Source organism: Stenella coeruleoalba (assembly GCF_951394435.1).
Source record: "Stenella coeruleoalba genome assembly, chromosome: 12".
In the NCBI taxonomy this organism is placed as follows: Eukaryota; Metazoa; Chordata; class Mammalia; order Artiodactyla; family Delphinidae; genus Stenella; species Stenella coeruleoalba.
The window spans coordinates 9,598,352-9,620,780 of record NC_137158.1 but is presented as its reverse complement, the minus strand read 5'-3'; the positions used below and the strand labels follow the sequence as shown (position 1 = coordinate 9,620,780).

At 44.3% G+C, this 22,429-nt stretch overlaps 1 protein-coding gene across 2 annotated transcripts; it reads right to left on the bottom strand.

Annotated features, from left to right (window-relative positions):
• Positions 1-1,007: 1,007 nt before the first annotated feature.
• OGFRL1 (opioid growth factor receptor like 1) lies at positions 1,008-21,316 on the bottom strand. Of its 2 annotated transcripts, none has more exons than XM_079939100.1 (7): positions 20,878-21,316; positions 16,234-16,320; positions 15,779-15,860; positions 12,939-13,017; positions 12,783-12,849; positions 12,533-12,678; positions 1,008-8,302 (listed from the first exon to the last, which is right to left on the bottom strand). In XM_079939100.1, exons 1-7 carry the CDS (start codon positions 21,115-21,117, stop codon positions 7,636-7,638), a joined length of 1,368 nt encoding a protein of 455 aa, XP_079795226.1. In that variant the 5' UTR covers positions 21,118-21,316; the 3' UTR covers positions 1,008-7,635. The 2 variants fall into 2 exon arrangements, with proteins under 2 accessions (XP_079795226.1, XP_079795227.1); XM_079939101.1 differs by having other exon boundaries at positions 15,779-15,857.
• Between the last annotated feature and the right edge of the window lie 1,113 nt (positions 21,317-22,429).

The following is a 22,429-nucleotide window of genomic DNA, read 5'->3' as shown; positions in this document are numbered from 1 at the left end:
GATCGGCGCTGGCTCTCTAATCTCTCTTGTGAATAACCTATTTTTAAAACGCTCTTCCAATTAATCCCACATATTCACGGGGATAATCCCAAGGGGAAGGATCATCCTTACACGTTCCCTGTAATCAGCCCAGCTCCTTAGTCAGTCACAATCACGGAGCCTAAACTCACCCACGAGAGGCCACCCTGACCGTTGACACTTCTCTCCAGGCTGGGATTTCCTGCCATCCCCGGAACACCAGCTGGCCTTCTCTGCGTCCACTTGAGGCTTAAAATAAGGAACGTGTTTTAAATCTCTTCTGCGAACTGTCTCCCGTATTATTTAGATTTTACATTCTCAAAGAAATGTACTCAGTCCTGCTTTTTTCACTCTACTGAGAATCTCCATCTTTTTAAGATCTTAGGTTGCCTTCTGACATTTGACCCTTGGGGAAAAGCAAACATCTCTATTTTCTGTTACCAGAATGTGTCCGTTCTTCCCTTAGGACGATAATTGCTTGTGTGCGTTGCTCTCTCCCTAAACAGCTCATCCCAAAGGCTGCAGTTAAAATCATGCTTGCTCGCACCATGGCTGTGGTTTGTTCCCTCTCTCTCTCTGAGTTTCTCAATTATGCACAATGTGATTTCATTCTGACTCTTCCTAGTTTGTTCTTAGTTCTTTCATACGCTCTTTTCCAGCCTCTACAGGTCAGCGCAGGCAAGCTCCAACGTGATGCTCTTCCTCACCTTCATCCCCGCTGTCCTGCGGCATCTCGAGCAACGCCCTCAATTGCATCTCACAGCTGCATTTTTCTTAATCAAAAAATTGTTGTTAGAAGATGAGCTCTATTAAGTGAAAAAAAATCTGTCCCCTCCATGAGTTATTCATTTTCAGTCATCTATATTAAATATATTTTTAAAACTCTGCATTAGAGAAAAGTGAAAAAAAGAGAGAACAGTGAACATCCAGGTACTTACACGTGTGATCTGCCCTCCAAAATCTCCTGACAAAAATAACCGCCTGTGTAAATAAGATTTCACTCTTCAAAATACAATATTTATTTTAGGGGATAAAAGGGAAATAATGTTGATCTCATACCATAACCATAAAAAAAGTCTAATCATAGAAAAACAGCAAAGTCATTTGTTCCAGCTCTTTAAAAATATTTTAATCATGCAAAATCAGCATAATGCTAAAATGTTAAGTAAGATGAAGTGGCTTTTGGTCGTTTTACAGGATGTATATTTGGCAATAGTTATTAAAAATAACAGAACTCTAAATATATAGATTCAGAAACGGTATTTTTAAATACAGCAGTAAACAACAGACACTACTGCACTTTATACATTTTCTGGCATAACACTGCCATACAGTTACAGGATTATAAAATAAGTGTTTCATAGTACCATACAGATCCAGAAACTGGCTACAGCTCCTACCACATACACATGGTATTGGTGTGCACAGACGTGCACGGCGTTCTGTAATTCATCCTGCAGGAGATGACAGAGCACAGAGAAGGCCCACGGCTGCTGGAGAGTCAGCGCTCATGCAGGAAGGAAAGCACACATCTTTCTAAGAATCTACCCATTTTCCCGAAATACTCAAAATACAAAGGACACAATAGTTTCCCAGCTGAAGCGGTGACTGGACCCAGTTAGCCGTCTATCTTCTTAGGTAACACGGAAGAGGAGTGGACAGCTCACTTGGGAAACACGGAAACAACCTTCTTATAAAAAGGACAGGGCTTCCCTGGTGGCACAGTGGTTGAGAGTCCGCCTGCCGATGCAGGGGGCGCGGGTTCGTGCCCCGGTCCGGGAAGAGCCCACATGCCGCGGTGCGGCTGGGCCCCGTGAGCCATGGCCGCTGAGCCTGCGCGTCCCGAGCCTGTGCTCCGCAACGGGAGAGGCCACGACAGTGAGAGGCCCGCGTACCGCAAAACAAAAACAAGCAAAAAAGGACAAAGAACAAAACGCTTGTCAAACCCTTGCTCTGGTTTGTTGCTCTTAACGGTGGTGCCACACGAGGAAGACGCCGTCGCTCTCGCCGGCGTGGGGTACAGTCACATGGTTAGAAACAGCCTAGCGCGGGACCTCCTTCCCGTCTCTGCAGCCACTGCCTCCACTTAACTTCCTGTCAGTAGAACCACGGGCAGAGGAATTCAACCTGGTGGCGCATCATGTGATTATTCCTCTCAGTCTGTGAAAGGTTTCCATCTACTGTGGGGTAAGCGGAATCCAGGCTGAAAATGCGAGCATGAACGGCATTGCTTCCCATTCACACCAGTCCAGATCTCCCTGGCACGGATAACACCGAGCACGTTCCCACCGTAAAGCTTCTGCATCCTCATCTGTTCCTCATTCCAGTAAATTCTGGCACTCCACAAACCTACGGTCAGTTACATCTTTATTTCTATAGTGAGTTTCTAGTGCCTGTTTCTAATTTTTTGTTTCGATTGTTATTTTCCTCTTCTCCACATGAAACTAAACCCACCAGCACTGAAAAAGGTGTTCATCTGACCAATGACTGCAGACCTTGGACACTTCTTAGGACCAAAGCTTATTACACAACGAATCTCTCTAGTTAATGTAACTGTTCCACAAACTCCATTATAATTTAAAAACAAAAATATGATAAACTTTATAGCTTCAACATATTTTTCATATTAAAATATATAAGGTTTCTGATTTGTCTAAAAAAGGTCTCTCAGCATAACAAGTGCGCACTGGTGCCTTTTCCCTTTCACTTCGTCTTTACACTAAAGCATTTTATGGAGAATTTTATATAGAGACCTCTGAAAGAACAACCCCAAATAATTTTTGATGGAAATCAGAAGTTTTGAACTAGCGAGAGGGGTAGGCAGAACTGGTATTTCAATGTTTCCCGAGATAGAAAGATTCAGCTGTAATTTACACAGCAGGTGTCCAACTGCTCACAATTTCCTAAACAACTGCAAAATGGTGACGAATGAATTATAACAGGTATTGTATGAAAACTGATACCCAGTGAAACTGTGCATGAAGTCCAAGGTGGCCCACCTTCCTCAGAAGACAGCGATCACGGGGTCCGACACCCTCGGCATCCAGGGGAGGCTCCGGAGACCCCTCCTCTACTGGAGAGGATGCAGCCCAGTGTACGTGCCCCTTCACCAGGACGCCCACTCTGGTTCTCAGCCACCTCCCCATCTCTGAACTCAACCTCCAGGCAAGAGTTTGGGCCATAAAACGAAGCAGTTAATTGTATCCTCCACGTGAACACTTTAATTCAAGGAAACAAACATATTAAGAAGTTATTTCCCACAAGTAACTAAAACAATAAACTTCTCAACAGATGAGGGAAAAAGCAGAAGATGACAAAAAACATTCTCTCTAATCTAGGGAAAAAGCAAGAACAAGTACTGTTTAAATGTTTCTAATAAAATTACAGCATAAAAGTCCAAATTAATTTCAGATTCCCCCAACTATCTACTGGAATTAAACTTTTAAATCATTTCTCTAATAGAATTCCATTCTCTACATCCCTCTGTATCTAAAAGCAAAAGTAAAACACAGATTAATATCACTTGTAGTAACTGAGAGATGTTTACAATGAAAATTACAGGGTGTAGCAAAATTAGGCAGAAGCATAAATAAATGTAACAATGAAGTTAATCTTTCTGCCGTAAGATCTTACTTCTTTCTCAAATGTAACACATTTTTGAACACTGTGGCTAGTACACTTCCTTTTGAACTGATGTTACTGATACAAATGGAAATGTCTCCAAAATGAGAAAGCACGAAAGTAAATTTCATTAAATTAACTGATCTTCACGGTTTGGAATGTTTCTTATGGCAAGATCTTATAATGAAGTAAAAATTTAAACTTCTGAATGAAAAGCATTCACATTAGTTAAGGCACATCTGGACACCTCCAGGCATTCATATTTATAACGATATTATTTTATTATTAACTTCAGTAATAAGGAATTTCTAAAACGTGGTCTGTCCCTAAGCACAGTCTGCTGGGTGGGCTGGAACAGGCAAAGAGGCAGGGTGTACTCGCTGTCACCCTAGAGATTACTCAACAAATACGCTCATGGAATAAACACTAAAGAATTCTAAATTGAAAGAAGTCAACCCTTTGTACACCCCTAATTTTCCAGATCCTACTGACCCAGGCCATCATTTTCTGCAACTGCACCTACTTTGAAATGATTCTTGCTTGTCTAACTTCAGCCTACCTTACACTTAATGGATATACCCCAAAGGAAAAAAAATTTGGAACTTTTTAAGTGGGAAACAAAATAGAAATCTTCAAAACTACTCCTATAACAAAGAGTCCCCACTCACCCCAAATAAACTTGAGAGACCCACAGATGCAATTACAATCAAGCAAGATCAAGAACGCCCTTCTTTTCTCAGGTTAGAAAATAAAGCTTTTAGAAGAGCCTCAATTATAGAAAGACAAAGAAACTGGCTTGATTTAGTTACTCAGTAGATTATACACTCAACCATAACTCTACTATAAACCTGGGAAATTTAACTTGAAACAATTAAACAAATATTCCCTCTCCATCAGTTCAACCAGTTTTTGACAACTTGATAAGGAAGTTTACTTTCTAAAATGATTTTTTAGAGAGTAACTCAAATGTAATACTGTACTACAATATTTTTCCTTTTTCACCAGAGCATTCCTTCTGTCAGGTTAAAGTGTAAAAACTAGAGACAAAGTAGGTGATTTTTAAACACAATCTTTATATTTTTAATACTTAGCAAAAAATATTAGAACTTCTCTGGTAACTCCAGAGTCATAAGTTTTGTTTTCTCCTTGAAACTCAAAATGGTTGTTTCTCAAAACTAAAATCCAAAATAAAACTATACCAAATAATTTTTGAACTGAGAACTGGACATGACTTAGAGAAAGCAGACATATTTTCAGTTCTGTCATGATTCTTTTCGGTTTCTTATGAGATTGAGCATGAGGATGTATAATGGTACAATACTCTTAATATAATAAACTTTTTCTCTACAGAAATATATCTTGTCATTATATATCACTTTACAGTATTTCAAAATATTTTCACATATATCGTCTCCTTTGGGATATGAAAGCACAAAATATTAGAAATATACTAGACTGACCAAGCGGTGTAACATCTATTTGCCTGAAATGCAAATTAGTATTTTATCAATAGCCAATACTTAGTATATTCACAGTCCATGGTACAATGATAAAGTCTATATAGTCACAAAAATTCAATAAAGTTTCTTCTAGTCATTTGGCCATGCTCCACTGCATTTTGATAACAGCTTCTTAGTTTCTGCAAGCACATGGTAGTTCTTAAAAATACAAAACATCACAGTCAAACCCAGAGGGCTGTTTCATGTCGTAACACACACACCTAAAGACACACCTACAGATCTTATTGTAAAACTATTGAATGTACAGAGTATTCTTAATAGAAAAAAACTCTAGACGTTCCTAATTTTTATCTGCAAAAGGAATGTCATCCTCTCACTTGTTTCCACTGAAGAATTCTCTCATAAGTTATTTACAGATTAAGCGTAGGAATCATACTGTTTCACATGAGTATGCATTTCAAAACAACATGGTAGAAAAAGGCCACTGTTTTAAGTGGAAGCCAGGCAGTTTTCCCTTGACACTAAATATTCTCAAATTAAACAGTACAATCTAATCAAACCCCTAATTAGGAATACGCTAAAAGTTAAATTATTGAATGAAACATTTTTACTTCTAAGGGTTCTGATATACTATTAGTTTCTAAGTGATTTAGATTATATCCATTTCTTTTAGTATCTGTCCACTTATTAATATTTTAATATCTGGTCACAAAATTTTAACATTATGCACTTGGAAAGTGGTGTGAACACTTTATCATGTATGCAAAATTGGTAAGGTGTTTCAAATGAATCATATTCCTACAATTCAGCCCAATGTGACAACCTACTCTCATGCGCTAAGCTGTAGAACTGTTTATTGAGCTCGATGGGGCCATTAGAGGGTCCATGTGAAAAAACACAGAAATTGAAATGCAAAAGCAGAATGGTTTCCCCAAATCCTAATGCTCACTTCATTAAACAGTAGAAAGCAAAAACTGTCATATTATGAGAAATGATAGTGAAAAAATATTCTATATTTATTGGAATACAATATATAACATGAGCGTTACTCACATTCATATAAAATAAGTCAGATTTGAGCAACAATGCTGTTTCATGTAAACTTCAAGGCAATGTAACCCTTCTAAAGCATACTACTTGTGTGTCTATTTTCTAGAAACCCTCTGCTAAAAATCCTCTGGTCAATAAAGGTAGCAGAAGATGACATAATGTGATTTAAAAATAGGACATAGTAAAAATTCTCTGAGGGTTAAAGTGAATAGAACTTCCCTTAAGGGCCTAAGAAACACACAAAAGCCAATTCCTTTCTAAAGGAAATGAAGAAAAATTTTTTCTGTGAATTGCTTTCACTGTATGTGTACGTATGCTCTGAAGTTCTCACCACAGTGTTTGACTGTTTTCGAATGTGTAATAATTAGTAATAATAGTATAAGCAAGAAAGTTATTTGCTCTTACCCAATATTAACACAGTCAGTGCTTACTAAAACTGAATATATGGGATGTCCAGTCTGTTCTCAATTTCGAGCTTTGACAACTTAGAGATGCAGCAGATTATGTTTTTTCTAAAGATATACTGTGGACTAAGCCATATTAATGTCATAGTCTACATAACACTGAGATATTCATGGTTTTAGGGACCACTGCCTTGTTGCCAGTGCCAGATGCGTGCCTTTTGAAAACGAATAATTTCCTTTCTTATTTTTTAATTCTTTAGTCATTTGCATTCAGAAACAAGCACCAAATTTGTGCAGAACAGCCACAGAAGGCAAAATTCTCTTCTTGGACTTTTGCATCAAAATTTGTTTTTAAGCACTTAACACAGAAAACCATTTTTATTATTTTAAACAAATTCTTGAAATAATACAGCCGACAGTTCCCTCTACGCCACGTAAATGTCACTGTAGTAGATCATCCGAATGTACACTAGAAATGCGCGTGCCCGCCGACACAAGTGGCCAACGAGGGAGAGAATGGAGAGGGGAAGAGGAAAAACAGCAGGACCGACAAACGGGGAGGGGCAAGTATATCTCCCCAAGAACATCCATCCCACTTACCAGAAACTAAAAATAAGCATGCTGAGGTGCTGTAATGAAAAGACTCCCAATTTCTTCCGAATACATCTGAGAAGACCAAATTCTTTCTCGCAGCTTAAAAACAAAGGAATCCATAAAACGGGCAAAGGGGTGGCAACCTAACGAAATTATCCACTTGATTTTCTTCATGTAGAGCGGAGTCTCTCCAAAGAATTCATTTGCTGTATCGAAGACTACATGGTTATTTCCAGATACACTGAAAAGAATTTAAAAGTAATTGTTGTGTACTGGATTCGAAAACTCACGTCCCCAAAGTGTTACAGAATGCATTCATGAATTGGGTCCTGTCTTCAGACTTCTGGTTAAATATTAAATTCACTGTCATCCAAAATCAAAACCAAGTGACAATTAAATGCTTACAACAGAGATCACCAACAGCCGGCTACCCTCCGAAACGTGGCCTCTGCTCCTCACCCACACGGGTCTGTGGGCTTCCTGATAATTCACTGTAAGAGTGCGTCATCGTGGGAACCTGTCTCTCCGGGACTCTCACAGTCCTTGTTACGCTTTTCACGCTCTTCATCTTTTTCAGAGGGAGACGCACTCTCCTTTTTCTCCAGCGCATGCGCAATTGTCTCTTCTGGTTGAGGACGGGAATCTTCGGCATCACCCTCTCTCTCTGGGTCTCCTGACCCGGCAGCCTCGCTGCCGGCCTCTGAGCTGGGCCAGTCTGTCTCCTCCTCCGGCTCCCTAGGTGTCACTTTTTTGTCTTCGGCAGCTTTGCTATTTACACGCCCAGCTGCAGAGGGATTTTTGGAGTCCTTGGGTTTTTTGTGCATAGACGTCTGGCTGTGATGCCCCGAGGTGGGCGGGGCGGGGGTCTTCGGGGCTTTGCTGCCCTCGGGCTGTTCCCTCCTGGGTGGTCCCCAGATAAAGTTCTCCGAGGGCGTGTAATGTTTCTGGGCGAAGCGCAGGAGTCTTCTCCTTTCCCTTCTGTCTCTAATTGTGTACACGAAATACTCCAGGGCGCTCTGTTTAATATTGGGGATGGTATTTTCCACAAGAGCCTCATGAAGGATAAATTTTACAAGAGGAGATTTAAAACTTTCATATCCAAGCTCGCCGAGGCTTTTCAGAATACGAGTGATCCTTAAATAGTTGTGCTGAGACCTGGAAGAGGATTGAATACAACGAAGGAGGAAAATTAGGTGGCGGAAAGCAGGGGCCTAAAAACCACTGGGAAACTATTTCTGATGGAAGAGTAAGCTGGGAAAACATGCCTTGTAATGACTTGGCTAAAAGTCGTAGCAGACACCGCTAAGAAGAATAAAACAAGATGTGAAACCCCTGTACCTCAGTGTAACGCCAATCTATGTAAAACTCCAATGCATAAAAGAAATTCTCCTTTTTCCTTTAGTTCTTTGTACTTGAAAAACATTTAGATTTTCAATGTATTCCCATGGATGTCGAATTGCTGTTTGTTTGTTAAATACACTGAGGATGACTATCTACTACACAAACGTATCGTACCTGTCACAGGTAAACAGTGCCGAGCATTGGTTAACAGCCGAATGTACGACTTACAGGGTCAGCGGGCCAGCAGAAGCCACCATATCAAGCAACTCAGAAGGAAAGCAGCAGAAACCGTTCTACCTTGCTGGAACAATTCCGACAAAGGAGGCAGAAGTGACTTATTTAGCAGAGCAAAGAGTATAGGCTTTGGAGTCAGAACCGAATTCACACCCTAGCCGCCAACAGCTACATGAGATCACGGCACCCCTAAGGCTCAAGTACCCTCATCTTTAACGTGGGGGAAGGGCCCACACCTCACTGCACTTGTAAGCATCAAATTAGCTGACATATATGCAGAGCATGTGGAACTCGATAAATTTCAGACACTATTTAACATCAGTATAATTATTGGTATTGGTATTATTCAGATTTGGTACTAAGGACTACCTTATGTGTACCTATCCCACCTTAATCACCTCATTCTCTTCCGTCTGTGGCCTCTCTCTCACCTCCTCTTTCCTTATCACAGAATTTTAAATTTTACTTCTAATGGCATTGACTGCAAAGACTCCTCTTTCCCCAGATTGCACTAACATCTTTCTTTTCTTGTCCCAAAACTAAAGCCATTAGCAGATGAAAACTTTCCAAACCTATTTTGTCACGATTCATAATCTTGCCCCCCTACCTCACTCAGCCCAAGAGTTGCTTTATTACAAATACCTGGCTGCATCCTAAGGGAACCTTCAGGTCCATGTATTAATCATGTGTGTCATCACCAGCCCGGGTTAGTTACTCACCCAATATTGCACCACTTATTCCTCACTTCCCCAAACCTGTCTATACCTCAGACACTGAACTTTAGACAAGCATTGCATACACCTGCCTTGGCTTCCACAAGTGCTTGGTATTCACTTAGGAATAACTAGCAACTTATTTGGGAAGCATGGAAGAGGATACTGAATTATTTGAGGGATGGAAGGGCGTGGCTCCATGGCCTTATATTTTAAGAAGAGAGTTAGTTTGGACAAAACTAAACCCTTAATGATGTGGGCTCACCAGACGCTAGAAATGACAAGTCCAGCAGTTTTCATTATCTCCAGCCTCCTGGATGTTTACCAAAATAGTGTTCTCTTACTATTCGACTCTTTGAAGGCCAAAGGGTACAATGTAGCACAGATACATTTCAGTCTTATGAATCTGTATTTTTTAATAGTTAGGAAGTACCGGTCTTGTGAGACAATACAAATTTGAGTGAAGTTAAGACAATGTCTTTATCAGCAAGACTGATCCAATGTAGAGTTTGCATACTCTAAAAACTTGGTGGTAAAAATCCCAACATTTGCTTCATAAGTCTATGAGAAAGAGAGATATGGAAAAGCAGAAGAATGTTTTCCTTTAAAAATCCCAAAGAAGAGTTACACGACACAACAAAATTTACTATATTTGCAAGCAGCTCAGTTTCACATATCCAGTCCAGGATGAATGACCAAGATAAAATTTCTGTGTACACTTATCTGTATCAACACGTTCTCCAATTAAAAAGTTTACATAACAGTAGAAAAGGACAAACACTTGGGTTAAAGAGAGTGGAGATCAGGATTATAGAACAAAATTATACAAGAAAGAAATCGGGTGTTTCAGTATGATTTGAAATAAATGTCACAGAGAAATACAAAAAAAAACACCCCACACGCCTAGAGTTGTGAGTAGACTTTGGGGTCGCGTAGCAGATCAAAGAGAGAAGCTGGGCTTCCAGACAGCGGTAAGGGTAGTAAGAAGGGCTGAAGCTGTCAGGAAGAGCAGGTTAGCGAGGAAAGGACACACAAAAGCCAAGAACCAGGAGACAGAAAGTAAAAGTGAGAGGGGATTCCAGGGTCTAAAATACAGCTCCGTAATCCAAGGTGATTACAAATAAAATTGGAAATCCATCTTCGTGGTTGGTCTATATGTCTGCACTCTCGTGTTTGAAAATGTTTTACCTCTTTTAGTCATGGTCACTTGTTCACTAAACTTTATTTCACTTGATTTTCATTCAATAGTTTTTATCCGCTAGGCTACGATAAATGTATTGAGTTCCCTGCTTACTGTGAAAAACTCAAGATGTCATACAGCTTAAAACACAAGTAAAAGCTGTAAGCAATACCCACGGAAAGGAAAAATGATGGTGGAAAGGGAGCAGCATGGGGCAGTAGGGGTCAGGTTCCCCTCCCCACACCAAGCTAGGACATCACTCAACGACAGCCTTCGGAAGGGCGGCTTCCAGCTACTAATCTGAGGATCTGACAATCAAACCCCAAGGAGGATTTAGGCAGACAAACCTGTTTTGTTCCTCATTATTCATTCAACAAACATTTACTAAGTATGATTGCTATTCCGACCAAAACAAAACCAGGTGGAAATTCTCTAAAGATAGTCGTGGGTACATGGAAGATGAGATGCTACCAGATCCTCTTCAAAGGCTGCCTTCTGCCAGCCTTCATGTCAACAGGCTACTTGCACACAGCTTTCTGTGACAGTCTGACATAAGTGCTTAGAAACTCTGTCCAGAGATAGCTACCTGCATTGCCTAGGCAGAGGCATATATACTTCTGCTGTAAGTGCTCTACAGAAATCAAAGTGAACTTGAGTTATGAGGTAATAGGTCTTCTCGTCAAGATCATAATGCTTTATGCCCATATCCTGCGTGTTTTAGTGCAAGCTACCATTTTAACAGCGTTGATTATAACTAATAAAGTAAATGGAAGGCTTAAACAATATTGTACTCGTACTCGTTTTACACAAGCAAGATAAAAGTTCTAGGAAAGCACAAAAAATTTAGTTAAGCAATGCAAAAAATTCTGTTTGGGGCAAAGAAAAATTTCTTAGGTTAGTTTTAATTTTTTTTTCTCTTAGTACTTGCCCAGTTCAGCTAATTACAATGTGCTAAAAATGTTTAAAGTTGGTTTTATAGTCCAGTGCTCATAAGTCACCCTATAATTAAAAAGAAAAAAAAGCCAATTTGCATGCAAAGAAAATAATAATAAACAAAAACCAACTTTGGGCATATGTGTTAATGAAAGTTATAAATATCCAAGCAAAAGAATATAGCAGGGCTTCCCTGGTGGCGCAGTGGTTGGGAGTCCGCCTGCCGATGCAGGGGACACGGGATCGTGCCCCGGTCCGGGGCGATCCCACATGCCCTGGAGTGGCTGGGCCGGTGAGCCATGGCCGCTGAGCCTGCACGTCCGGAGCCTGTGCTCCGCAACGGGAGAGGCCACAACAGTGAGAGGCCCGCGTACCGCAAAAAAAAAAAAAAGAATATAGCAAATCAATTCCAAATAAACTGGTAAAATTTTCTTCCAGGTGTTTGGCTTTATTAACCAAAAATGGGCTTCTGGTTTTGACCTAAATGGTGAAGATTCTAATTTTCCCTCGTTCTTAGTAAAATGTATGAGTACCTGTCAGTCTTATGAAATGATTTTTATATGTCATAGGCTTAATTCATGGATTTAATCTAAGAAAGCACTGTGCCTGAGAAGCGTGCTGAGCTAGCAGAATCTCACAGCCTAGGGGATGGGTCTGGAAAAGTGTCCACAAACAACAACCGCAAAGGTCAAGCAACGTGGGGTAAAGAGCGGGCGAGGCCACACTTGGCTGGGGACAGCGGAGATGCTTCAGGAAGAAACAGCTCTGAAACCGAGCAGCCGCGTTTCTACCTGGAATGTCATTCTGTTTTGGCTGCTACTTTGTTTTGCTTTAGAATACAGAACAGGAATGAAGTGCATTTCAGACGAGCTTTTGAATGCAAATTCCTGAGCCCATCTGTTGCTTGTTCTACGAGCCACAGAGAATTCCAACCCGGGGAAAACACCACGCCAGCCCGGGGTTGCACTGCGGGCCTTTACTTACTCGTTCAGGTGCTGAAACCTTTCCTGCCAGTTAACAGCCCGAGCGACATTTCCAGTTTTATCTATCAGTTTTATTCCAAAAAATTCCAGCATCATTTTATAAGCCAAGAGGAATCTTCTAATGGCCTCTTTTGTTTTCTTGAATTCCTAATGAAAAAAGAAAAGTCAGCTGGGTGACTCGGACTTATCAGGGCCATCGAATGGCAATATAATTTGGCTAATTCACACCAAATGGAATGAGCTGGCCTTACCTCAATTTCATACGTAGTTAGTTCTTTAGCGTAAAAGTTCAAGCCTTGTTCTCTCAGGGGGAAAAGCCTACGTTTTAGAAAAATAATATTTTTATATTAATGTTGCCTGGGAGACACACATGGTGAAACAGGTGCGAGACAGAGCACACGACTGACCATTGGATGTAGGTGTGGCTGTATTCCAGCTTCTCGTAATCTCCTTTCCACTTACTGAGAACTTCTTCAATGTAAACACCTAAAGAGTAAAGATTTAGAACACGAACCAGACGTGTAAAACATTGTTGGAGGCATTTTAAGACTGAATCGCTTAAGCCTTATGTTAAAACTTAACGACAGCACACAACAACAATGCTTGTGTAGGATGAATACCCTATGCCACATACTCTGCTATGTAATAAGTCTAATTCTAAAAACAAATTTATGGCACCTCAGATCGGAGAAAGCGCTACTGGACAGTTACTCTAAAGCAGAGGCTGGCAACCTATGGCCTGCCATCTGTTTTATAAATAAAGCTTTATTGGAACACAGCCAGGCACATCCATTCACGTATTTTCTATCATAACAGGGGAGTTGAGTAGTTGCAACAGAGATTGCGTGGCCCGCAAAGCTGAGGATATTTACTCTCTGGCTCTGTACAGAGAAAGTTGGCCAACCCCTGCCCTGGAGGGCCATAGAGTTCTTGAAATACTAGATCAAATAAAAATGAAATGTATGCCAGGCAAAAAGAAAGGAAGGAGACAAAGATGGGAAGAAGAGAAAGGAGAGAAGCAGGGAAAAGGAGGAAAGGGAGGAGAGAAAAGGGAAAGGAAATGGTGGTGAGCGCCTCCTAGCGGCGGGGGCCGGATTACACAGGGTGTAGACAGCCCATTGAATCCACCCAGCACTGTCTCAAACCAGCGTCACCAGCCCCGCTTTACCACTGAGGACATGGTGTGATTTGCTCAGTCACACATTAACAAAACCAGGAGCAGAACACAGGTCTTTCTGGTTCTGAAACGTAAGCCCTCTTCTTCACCATATCCAGTTCTTCTCCTATAGGAACTTATCACAGCAAAATCCTCTGCTTCCCAAATCTGTCTAGTCACAACTGACTGTGCGGCCACTTAGTCAATTTTATAGGAAAAGAAACAACAACCTAATATCTTTCTAAACGTAACTCATCTCCTTCTCGTTTCCTCCAGAGATCACCAGTTTGTACTAGAGGTCCACACTCAGGGTTTTTGGTAAAAGGCTGTTTTTTAATCATCAGCATGTTGAAGCCATTTACCTCCATAATTTCCCATTTGTTTCCCCTTCCATCTATCCCTCCTCCTACTTAATAAGTAACATACATCATTGCAGCCTTATGCTTACTGACAAGCGTGGTGTGTGTGTGTGTGTGTGTGTGTGTGTGTGTGTGCGCGTGTTCACACACACTGGGAAGGAAAGTGAGAGTTGATGTAATTTATATAATAAACTAGAATAACATTTTATGTGACCTTAGCTAAAACTTCTGACCTCCACCAGTCTTACAAGATTTCCAAATAACTTTTGTGATAAAGATTACAAAAAATTAATGCATTGCTTTAAGTTATCGTTCTAAATTACCACCTCAAAAATAAATTCACTGTTAGAAACATAAAAATAATTGAGTTAAATACTGTCATTATCTCTATGTTCAATGTTTTTAATATTTTGAAGGCATTCCTTTGGGAAAAATTTTTTAAATTCACATCAGAGTCAAATTACCTATCTATCATTGCATTTCTTCAAAAGGTTTTCTTACTCCACGTCCTAAAAAACTAACTAATTTAATTAATACTATTTCAACTAGTAAATAAAGCAGTACCTTTCTACCGTTAGTCAATACAACAGGGCATTTTTATCAAGAGGGCTCCTTCCAAAACAGGGCAGACTTCTGGGACACCAGAAATCAACTAAAGATAAGGGGATCTGGCCATCGCAGCAATGTTCTTACATTGCTGGTTCTTACGCACCAACTGGTGCGTCTGCCAGTGCACAAATATATGGAATTCCTTAGATATTCTTCAGCCAGTTAGCTCATCAAAGAATGCAAGGTCCTGCCACTCGGAGAGCTTTGCAATCCATGACCCTCGTCCCCTGACTCACGCTGCTGGGGATTTGGCTGGGTTTCCACTGAGAGTGAAGAGCAGCGGCCAGGGCCATCTGGTCATCTCACAGAGATAAGGGCTCTACGGACAGGGAGCAGCCAGCTTTCTGGTTTGACCTGGATAAAATGAGGACGCCCACCGCGAACCACGGCCTGGTGCCTGGGTGGGTCATGCGTATCACCACGGAGACTGCACCCTCTCACTAACGGTCTAGGAAAGGTCCTGGGAGGGCAACTGTACAGTGTGGAGGAGGGCCAGTAGATCTGACAGAGCTGCGTGGAGATCTACAGTGTGTGCAGTTCCCTCCCTGGGATGCTGGAACGCTGAACAGGGGCTGCTCTAACTCCCTGACCTTGAATCTGAAAATCGACAGGAAAGATTATTCTAATAGAAAAACAACCACCTTTCCATTATGTTCCAAAGATTTTCCGGGTTTGGCACAGTGAAAAGAACACCGAACTCTGGAGCCCAGATCCAAGTCTATGATCAAGTCTATGATCAAGTCGGTCATCAAGACCCAGCAACTTCATCTTTAAAATGAGGAAACTGAATTTGATCTCCCTTATGGGTCCTTAATAATCTAATATTCTATGGTTCTCAAAATCTCTTTTCCTCTCACAAAAATGGCCCCCACTACCTTTCAGATAGTAGTCGCCACTGTAAACAGGTGGTGGGAAGGATGGCTAATCCTCAAGTTACTCCCCCAGAACCTGCTGAGCAGATGCTCACAGGTCAAGGGTCTAGGACTCTGGGGACACACTGGACGGCAGGGCAGAGGAAAGCCAGTCAATGAACAATGAATGCACTGATTATGGAATGAACAAAGAATGACTAGCAGTACTACTATTTAAAGTTTGCTTTTTACCAAGGGAGCGGATTACTCACCATCAGGCTTAAATGGAATTTTATTCTTATAAAAACGAAGGTTGCTCAAGTCATTTTGATATCGGATATCTTTGAAGTTCTGCTAAAGGAAAAAATAAGTCAATCTCCAGCATATGGACATACAAAAAAAGGCACAGGGGCTTCCCTGGTGGCGCAGTGGTTGAGAGTCCGCCTGCCGATGCAGGGGACGCAGGTTCGTGCCCCGGTCCGGGAAGATCCCACATGCCGCGGAGCGGCTGGGCCCGTGAGCCATGGCCGCTGGGCCTGCGCATCTGGAGCCGGTGCCCCGCAACGGGAGAGGCCACAACAGTGAGAGGCCCGCGTATCGCAAAAAAAAAAAAAAAAAAAAAAGGCACAAGGACCTTCCTTGCACATTTGCTCACTGGCACCACAAAGTAACAAAAACAGAAGAGAAATATTTTACATTTTAGAAAAAAAAAATTCTATAGTCTTACTGGGTACTGGTGTCGGTATTTGTACAAATCCCTCGCAGCATAAAAACTTCTCTTTGGTTTGGCAGATACTTCAGTGGAATCAGCCTCCTAAAATAAAAAGTGAAATTCCATTTACGTGTTGAAGCAAGATAATTTCACCAAGAAGTTTCCAGAACAAACTTAAAATAATGAACATCCATAAAGAAAGCCTGAAAAGTGTCAAGATGTCCAGATAAATGAAGGATATTATAAATGTCCTCTTAATAATGTTTACAAGCAACATTTGTTGGCATTCTCGCTTCCTGAGTGGAAGCCAATAACATTTGTCCTAAGGTGTTTCACTAAATAAAAAACTTTATTATTCGCCAAAAGCCTACTGAGGCCAAATGTTATGGATCGGTATCCAGTAGAAACCTTAAAACCTTAGAATTCTTAAAACGAATTCGAGACCTATATTTTACCAGAGGTTACACAAGTGATTCTTTGACCAGACTTATTTTAGAATACTTTACATAACACTAAAAAAAAAAGTGTTAAGATAATAAATCAATTCCTCAAAGAAAACTGTCATTAATTTTGCAATGTTTAGCTGTACTTGGAAGTCAAGTAATATTAATGCAAGGAAAGGGGGCTTTTAACATAAACTAAATAGCTTTCTAAATTCCACCCTTTACAGCACCATAACAAGTACACAAAGGTATGAATAACCTTCCATTAATTCAGTGATAATACAATGTGATTAAAGCTAGAAAATTTCAAATATATACACACAAAGCAATAAAAGCTCTCAACTGGAATGAACTTCACATTACATTGTAGTAACTTATATGTGGTAGTTTACTCACACTATTTAAATTCTAAACCAAACTCCCAGCCCCATGACATAATTTTGAAAATATAAGATACAGGTCAATATAATCAGTTCGCATTCTCTAACTCCATGTATCAATACTATTATAACGTGCAGGAACGTGCTTTGGGTCCAGTGTCACGCAGAAGGGCAACAAGACTGGTGACAATGATGAAACAGATGACAAAGTTTAGGTCTGAATATTCATTAAGAGCTTTGCCCCTACCCTTTTCTCCTCAGCCCCCACCCCCATCTGTGCTGACAGACTGGCATCCTCTAGGCAGTTTTCACACGTTTCTGAAGTGGCATGATTCTCACTATTACTACAAGTACAGAGGTACTTACCAAACTCGCTGGTGTTTAACACTGGCTACTCTGTCACGTTACATAAGCGAGGCAAAGCTTACGTTCTGGTCCTTGCCACACGTTTCAAAATAGCTCTGCCTAGCAGGTTTCTGAATCTATTTAGCCTGAGCTACAACCCCATGACTCATCATCCGACATGTGTATAGAAAGCACTTTTCCATGTACAAAGCACATATATTATTTCCTCTGATTCTTATAACACACCTGGCAGGCAGTTAGGAGTGCTTCCATCTTAGAAACAAGGTAACGCAGGCTCAGAGAATTTCACCAACACCCAGAGGCCAGCGACAGCGGGAGAATGAGAACCCCAGGCTCTGGGCTCCAAGTCTAACTAATTAGGTCTGAATCAGTTTCAGCTCCACCAAATGCGAAGGATCATTATAGAAACCGTGGTGTCATTTCAACAGCCCCAAACTGGGAGTCAGGATACTTGGGCTGAGTCTTCACTCTGCTGCTGCTTTGTGAAGCTTTTAACTGAATCCTAGTTTGATCATCTTTGAAATGAGGAGAATGACTCACACCCTGCCTATTTCCCAGGATTATCACGGGAACGCCCACCTCCTCCATCCTCTAAATGTGCCAACCTGCAGGCAGTGTCCCTGCTCCCCCCCCACTTCCCGCTCCTTTGGTCTCTCTATTCCACCCCCTTTCACCTGCTCAGCCACCGAATTTGTTCCTTAACATATTATTCCTAGTTCCTGTGTCACCAAAATGTCCCTGTCTTTTTTTGGGGGTTTTTTTGCAGTACGCAGGCCTCTCACTGCTGTGGCCTCTCCCATTGTGGAGCACAGGCTCCGGACGCGCAGGCTCAGCGGCCATGGCTCACGCGCCCAGCCGCTCCGCGGCACGTGGGATCTTGCCGGACCGGGGCACGAACCCGCGTCCCCTGCAACGGCAGGCGGACCCTCAACCACTGCGCCACCAGGGAAGCCCTGTCCCTGTCTTCTGGGTCATTTCCTTCAGCAAACATGCTGTAGTATCTCTCATCTTAAAACAAACATACAGGGCTTCCCTGGTGGCGCAGTGGTTGGGGGTCCGCCTGCCGATGCAGGGGGCGTGGGTTCGTGCCCTGGTCCGGGAGGATCCCGCATGCCACGGAGTGGCTGGGTCCGTGGGCCGTGGCCGCTGGGGCTGTGCGTCCGGGGCCTGTGCTCCGCGGCGGGAGGGGCCGCAGCGGTGAGGGGCCCGCGTACCGCAAAACAAACAAACAAACAAACAAAAAACCTACACAAATTGGAACTGACCCAAACCCCATCTGAATGACAGATCCATAGATCTGCTCCCTTTCACAGTAAAGCCTCACCGGAGAGTTGCCCAGAGTCCCCGTCCATCTCCTCTTCTCCCATTTACCACCCAACCAGGCTTCCATCCACAACCAAACGACTCTTGTGAATGCCACCTAACAAATTTCCATCTCACTGAGCATCCTTCTTGGTGCTCAACTCAGGCAACCTCCCAGCAGCATGGGGCCAGCTAAGCCCTGTCCTTCCTGAAACACTGTCACCTGCCACAGCTGCCCTGGTTTCCGTCCCATCTCATCGGTCGCCCCTGGTCAGCCTCATCTCCGGTTCCCCCTCCTCACGTGCTCTCAGTGGAGGAGTGCCCAAGGCTTGACCACATTTCTCACACTCCTTGACGACCCCGTATCTTCCCAGGACTTTCAATACCTCCACTCGTACATGCTGATGACTCCAGTCCTGGACTGGGGCTCCACTCGTAATTAACTACTCACCAACTCCACTTGGCTGTCTCATAAGATATTAAACCCAAGAGCATTCTTGACCTAACCTCAGATGCCGCTTTCCCCCTAGACTTCCCCATCTCAGTGAATGGCACTGTCGTTTGTCAGCTATTCAGTTGGACTAGGAATACAGCAATGGAGCTGGTAAGAAGTAGTCAGTCTGGGATAGACTTTAAAGGTAGCTCCAGTAGTTTTTGCAAATGACTGTGGGGTGTAGGGAACAGAAGACGTGGACAGTCAAAAGCAGCATTAAAAAGTAGAAGTTACATCAAAAAACAAACAAACAAACAAAAAGTAGAAGTTACATGGTGATACAGAGAAGAAAAATTAATCATTCAAGGGGAAAAGGAAGGGTTGGCGCCATTTACCATTTACTGGGGTTGCAATTAACTGATAGAAACATTAATTATAAAACTGTTTTATATAGATGGACCAGGTGAGTTGGACTGAATCTGAGCGGGTGTTTTTTGACATCCCAAACTTCTTCAGAAGGTTTCTTCATTTGGAGACAAGTGGGAGAGAAAAACACTGGAATACAGTGTCTCATACTTCCCTGAGGTTGAGCTCCCAAGGCAAGATGACCCAGCAGCAAGGGGCAGAGTTACATTCACGACTCCAGCATGTCCGAAGTTCTGATGCTGGTGACAGGCGTACTTGGGTTTGCACCTCTCTCTCCCTGGATGATCTTGGGCAAGCTTCTACTAAGCCTCAGTTTTCTCTAAAGTGGGGACTCAAAACAGGAACTCCCACCGCACCCCACCCCTAAAACTGCAGTTGATGGAAATGACCTGGATAGCACAGAGCTTGCACTAAGACTGTTTCCTCCTGACCCAAAAGGAAATGAACGTCAAGATGTAGAAGGCAGCCTTCCTATAAAATATACCGCTGATTCCTCTCCTCAACCCAAGAGCCCATGGTTACATCAGATTTGGGGCTCCACTTCCCACCCTCATCCCCCCATGGCTGATGGGAAGGAGGGCCTGACCCGGGACCACCAGCCTGTCAGAGCTCCGCCAGGCACACTTCTTCAGAGGCTCGGCCACGCAGCTCCTCCTTCTGAAGTTTTCTGGATTATTTTCAGTCCATCAGAGGTTAAAAGGGATATTTATCTCGTTACTAACCCCTCCTCCGAATTGTAGTGGGCAAATGACTTCAGCACAGCTGGATCAACAAGTCTTCTGGGTGAAACAGGAATTTTGAAGCGTGCCCTGAACTCCTGGGTTGGAAGGCCTGACTTGGAATAGGAACCCTGGTGTTTTAACGTTGGATGGGGACTCCCGCCGTAGGGAGACGGCTCGCTGCTCCATCGTAGTCCCACCTCATTCCGGGTTGTTGTTGTTGTTGTTGTTGTTGTTTTAACCAATAACACGCACTAGATGGGTTTTCACAATCCTCTGTTCTGAGGCAGGTTCCTCCCACCCCGCCTTCCATCACCCGTCTGCGGAGGCAGAGAAGACACCCCTCCAAGTTGGGTTCTGCCCGGAGGGACCGCCTTGTCGCGCCCGCGCTCAGGCCCCAGGCCGGCAGCGGACGGCTCCGGGCGACCGCCGCGCGCAGGCCTGGGTCCCGGGGCAGCGGGACGGCGGGGGGAGGACGAGGCGCCCTGCTCAGCCCCCGCCCAGGCCCCGCGCGCGGGGAGTCGCCCGGGGCTGCCCCCTTCCCGGCAACGTCCCCCCCATCCCGGCCCGAGGCCCCCCCGGCCGCGTACCTGCTCGGCGCCCGCCGCCTCGGCGTCCCGGTCGGGCGCGGGGCTGGCGCGGGGCCGGCCTCCGGCTCGCTCCGGGGGCTCCGGGGACTCCGGGGGCTGCGCGGGCTCCCGCCCCGGGCCCTCGCCGCCGCCCGGCCCCGGTTCCTCGGGCTCGGGCTCCGAGTCCGTCTGCCAGGTGGAGTCGCAGTCCTCCACGGTGGTGGGCTCGCGCACGCCGACCCCGCCGAGCAGGTTGCCCATCGGAGAGACGGGCGCGGGCGGGCGCGGGGCTCCGGACTCCGGCTGCGGCGGCGCTAGGGCCCGGGCAGGGCCGCGGCCAGGGCGCTGGGCGGCACCTCGGCGCCCAGCCCGCTCTGCCTGCGCGCGGCGAGCGGCGGGCGCAGGGCGGGGAGGAGCCCGCGGCCCCGGGACCGCCGCCCGCGCCCGAGCCCGCCCATCGCTCCCGCCTCCCCGGCCCCGCGCGCCGCGCCCGCCGCTCTGCCCCCCGGAAGGCCCGCCTCCCTCGGCCTCGGACGTGCCCGGGGGGCGGATCGGGGTCCGAGGAGGCGTCGCCGTCTGCGGGCGAGTCCCGTCTACATCCTCCCCCTCTCTCCCGGCTGGTCCGGGAGGAAGACGGATTGGCCGCGGCAGAAGACAAAGCTGGTGGTGACCGGGCAGCACATCAATAGAAACCCCGAGCTACCGAGACTGCATCTGGCCAGCCACCCAGAGTCCCCGCGGACCAGAGAGTCAAAGCTGTCTGCTACCTCATCCAAAGAGCAAAAGCAGCAATAACCATCAGACTTTCACCTGCATCCGTGGATGGTTTCACTAACACCCACTCCGCATCTGTGCTCGGAGGAAAAACTCAGAATCCTCGGCCCCTTGGTCTGTTCTGTAAATGGAAGGACAGCCGGGGAAAACGTGTTTTAGAAGTACCTAAAGGTGAAACAGCACGATGGAACAAGTGACTCCTGTAAACTTTGCATTGTGGCCTCCGGCTACAGCAGGCCACGCCTGCACGTGCGCAGCCCGGCGGGTGCTCAGCTCACATCTACAGACTGGGGGCTGAGTAGACAGGTTCGACGTACACGTCTAAAGCTTCTTTCTAAATGTTTCGTGGTGAAATAGGAGACCACAACAGGGACGATGGGCTGTTTCTAGGGCGAGGATAGGTGAACAGGATGCCCATTCCACAGGTAAATCAGGACTGCCCGTCTTTAAGCACTATGGCTGTGGCTCTGCCCCTAATCAGTTTCTGGCCTTGGACAGGTCGCACAGCTACTTTAAACCTAAATTTCCTATCAAATAGGACCCGATTTTCTCTTCCACGTCCCTTGCAGCCCTGACCTACTATGATCCACGAATGATCTAAAACTAATAAGTAACAGACACACAAATAGACCTGACACACAAAAAAGACTTGTTGGTCATAACGGCTTAGTGAAGAAAACATGGGGCAGGAGTAGGCCACACGAATCTAGCTGGTCCGATCTGGGAGTTTGGAGTCATCATCCCATGGCAGTGGACCAGAACACGTTGCAGAAGTAAATGCTGTCCATCTAGCCGTAAG

Bases quoted from the DNA above. Each gene is read 5' to 3' on its own strand.
- OGFRL1 (XM_079939100.1), bottom strand. From the start codon at position 21,117: ATGGGCAACCTGCTCGGCGGGGTCGGCGTGCGCGAGCCCACCACCGTG. The intron at 16,321-20,877 runs GTACGCGGCCGG...TTTTTATTTTAG, and splicing joins AGGCGGCGGGCGCCGAGCAG to GAGGCTGATTCCACTGAAGT. The intron at 12,679-12,782 runs GTAAGGCCAGCT...TTTTTTCATTAG, and splicing joins TAACTACGTATGAAATTGAG to GAATTCAAGAAAACAAAAGA.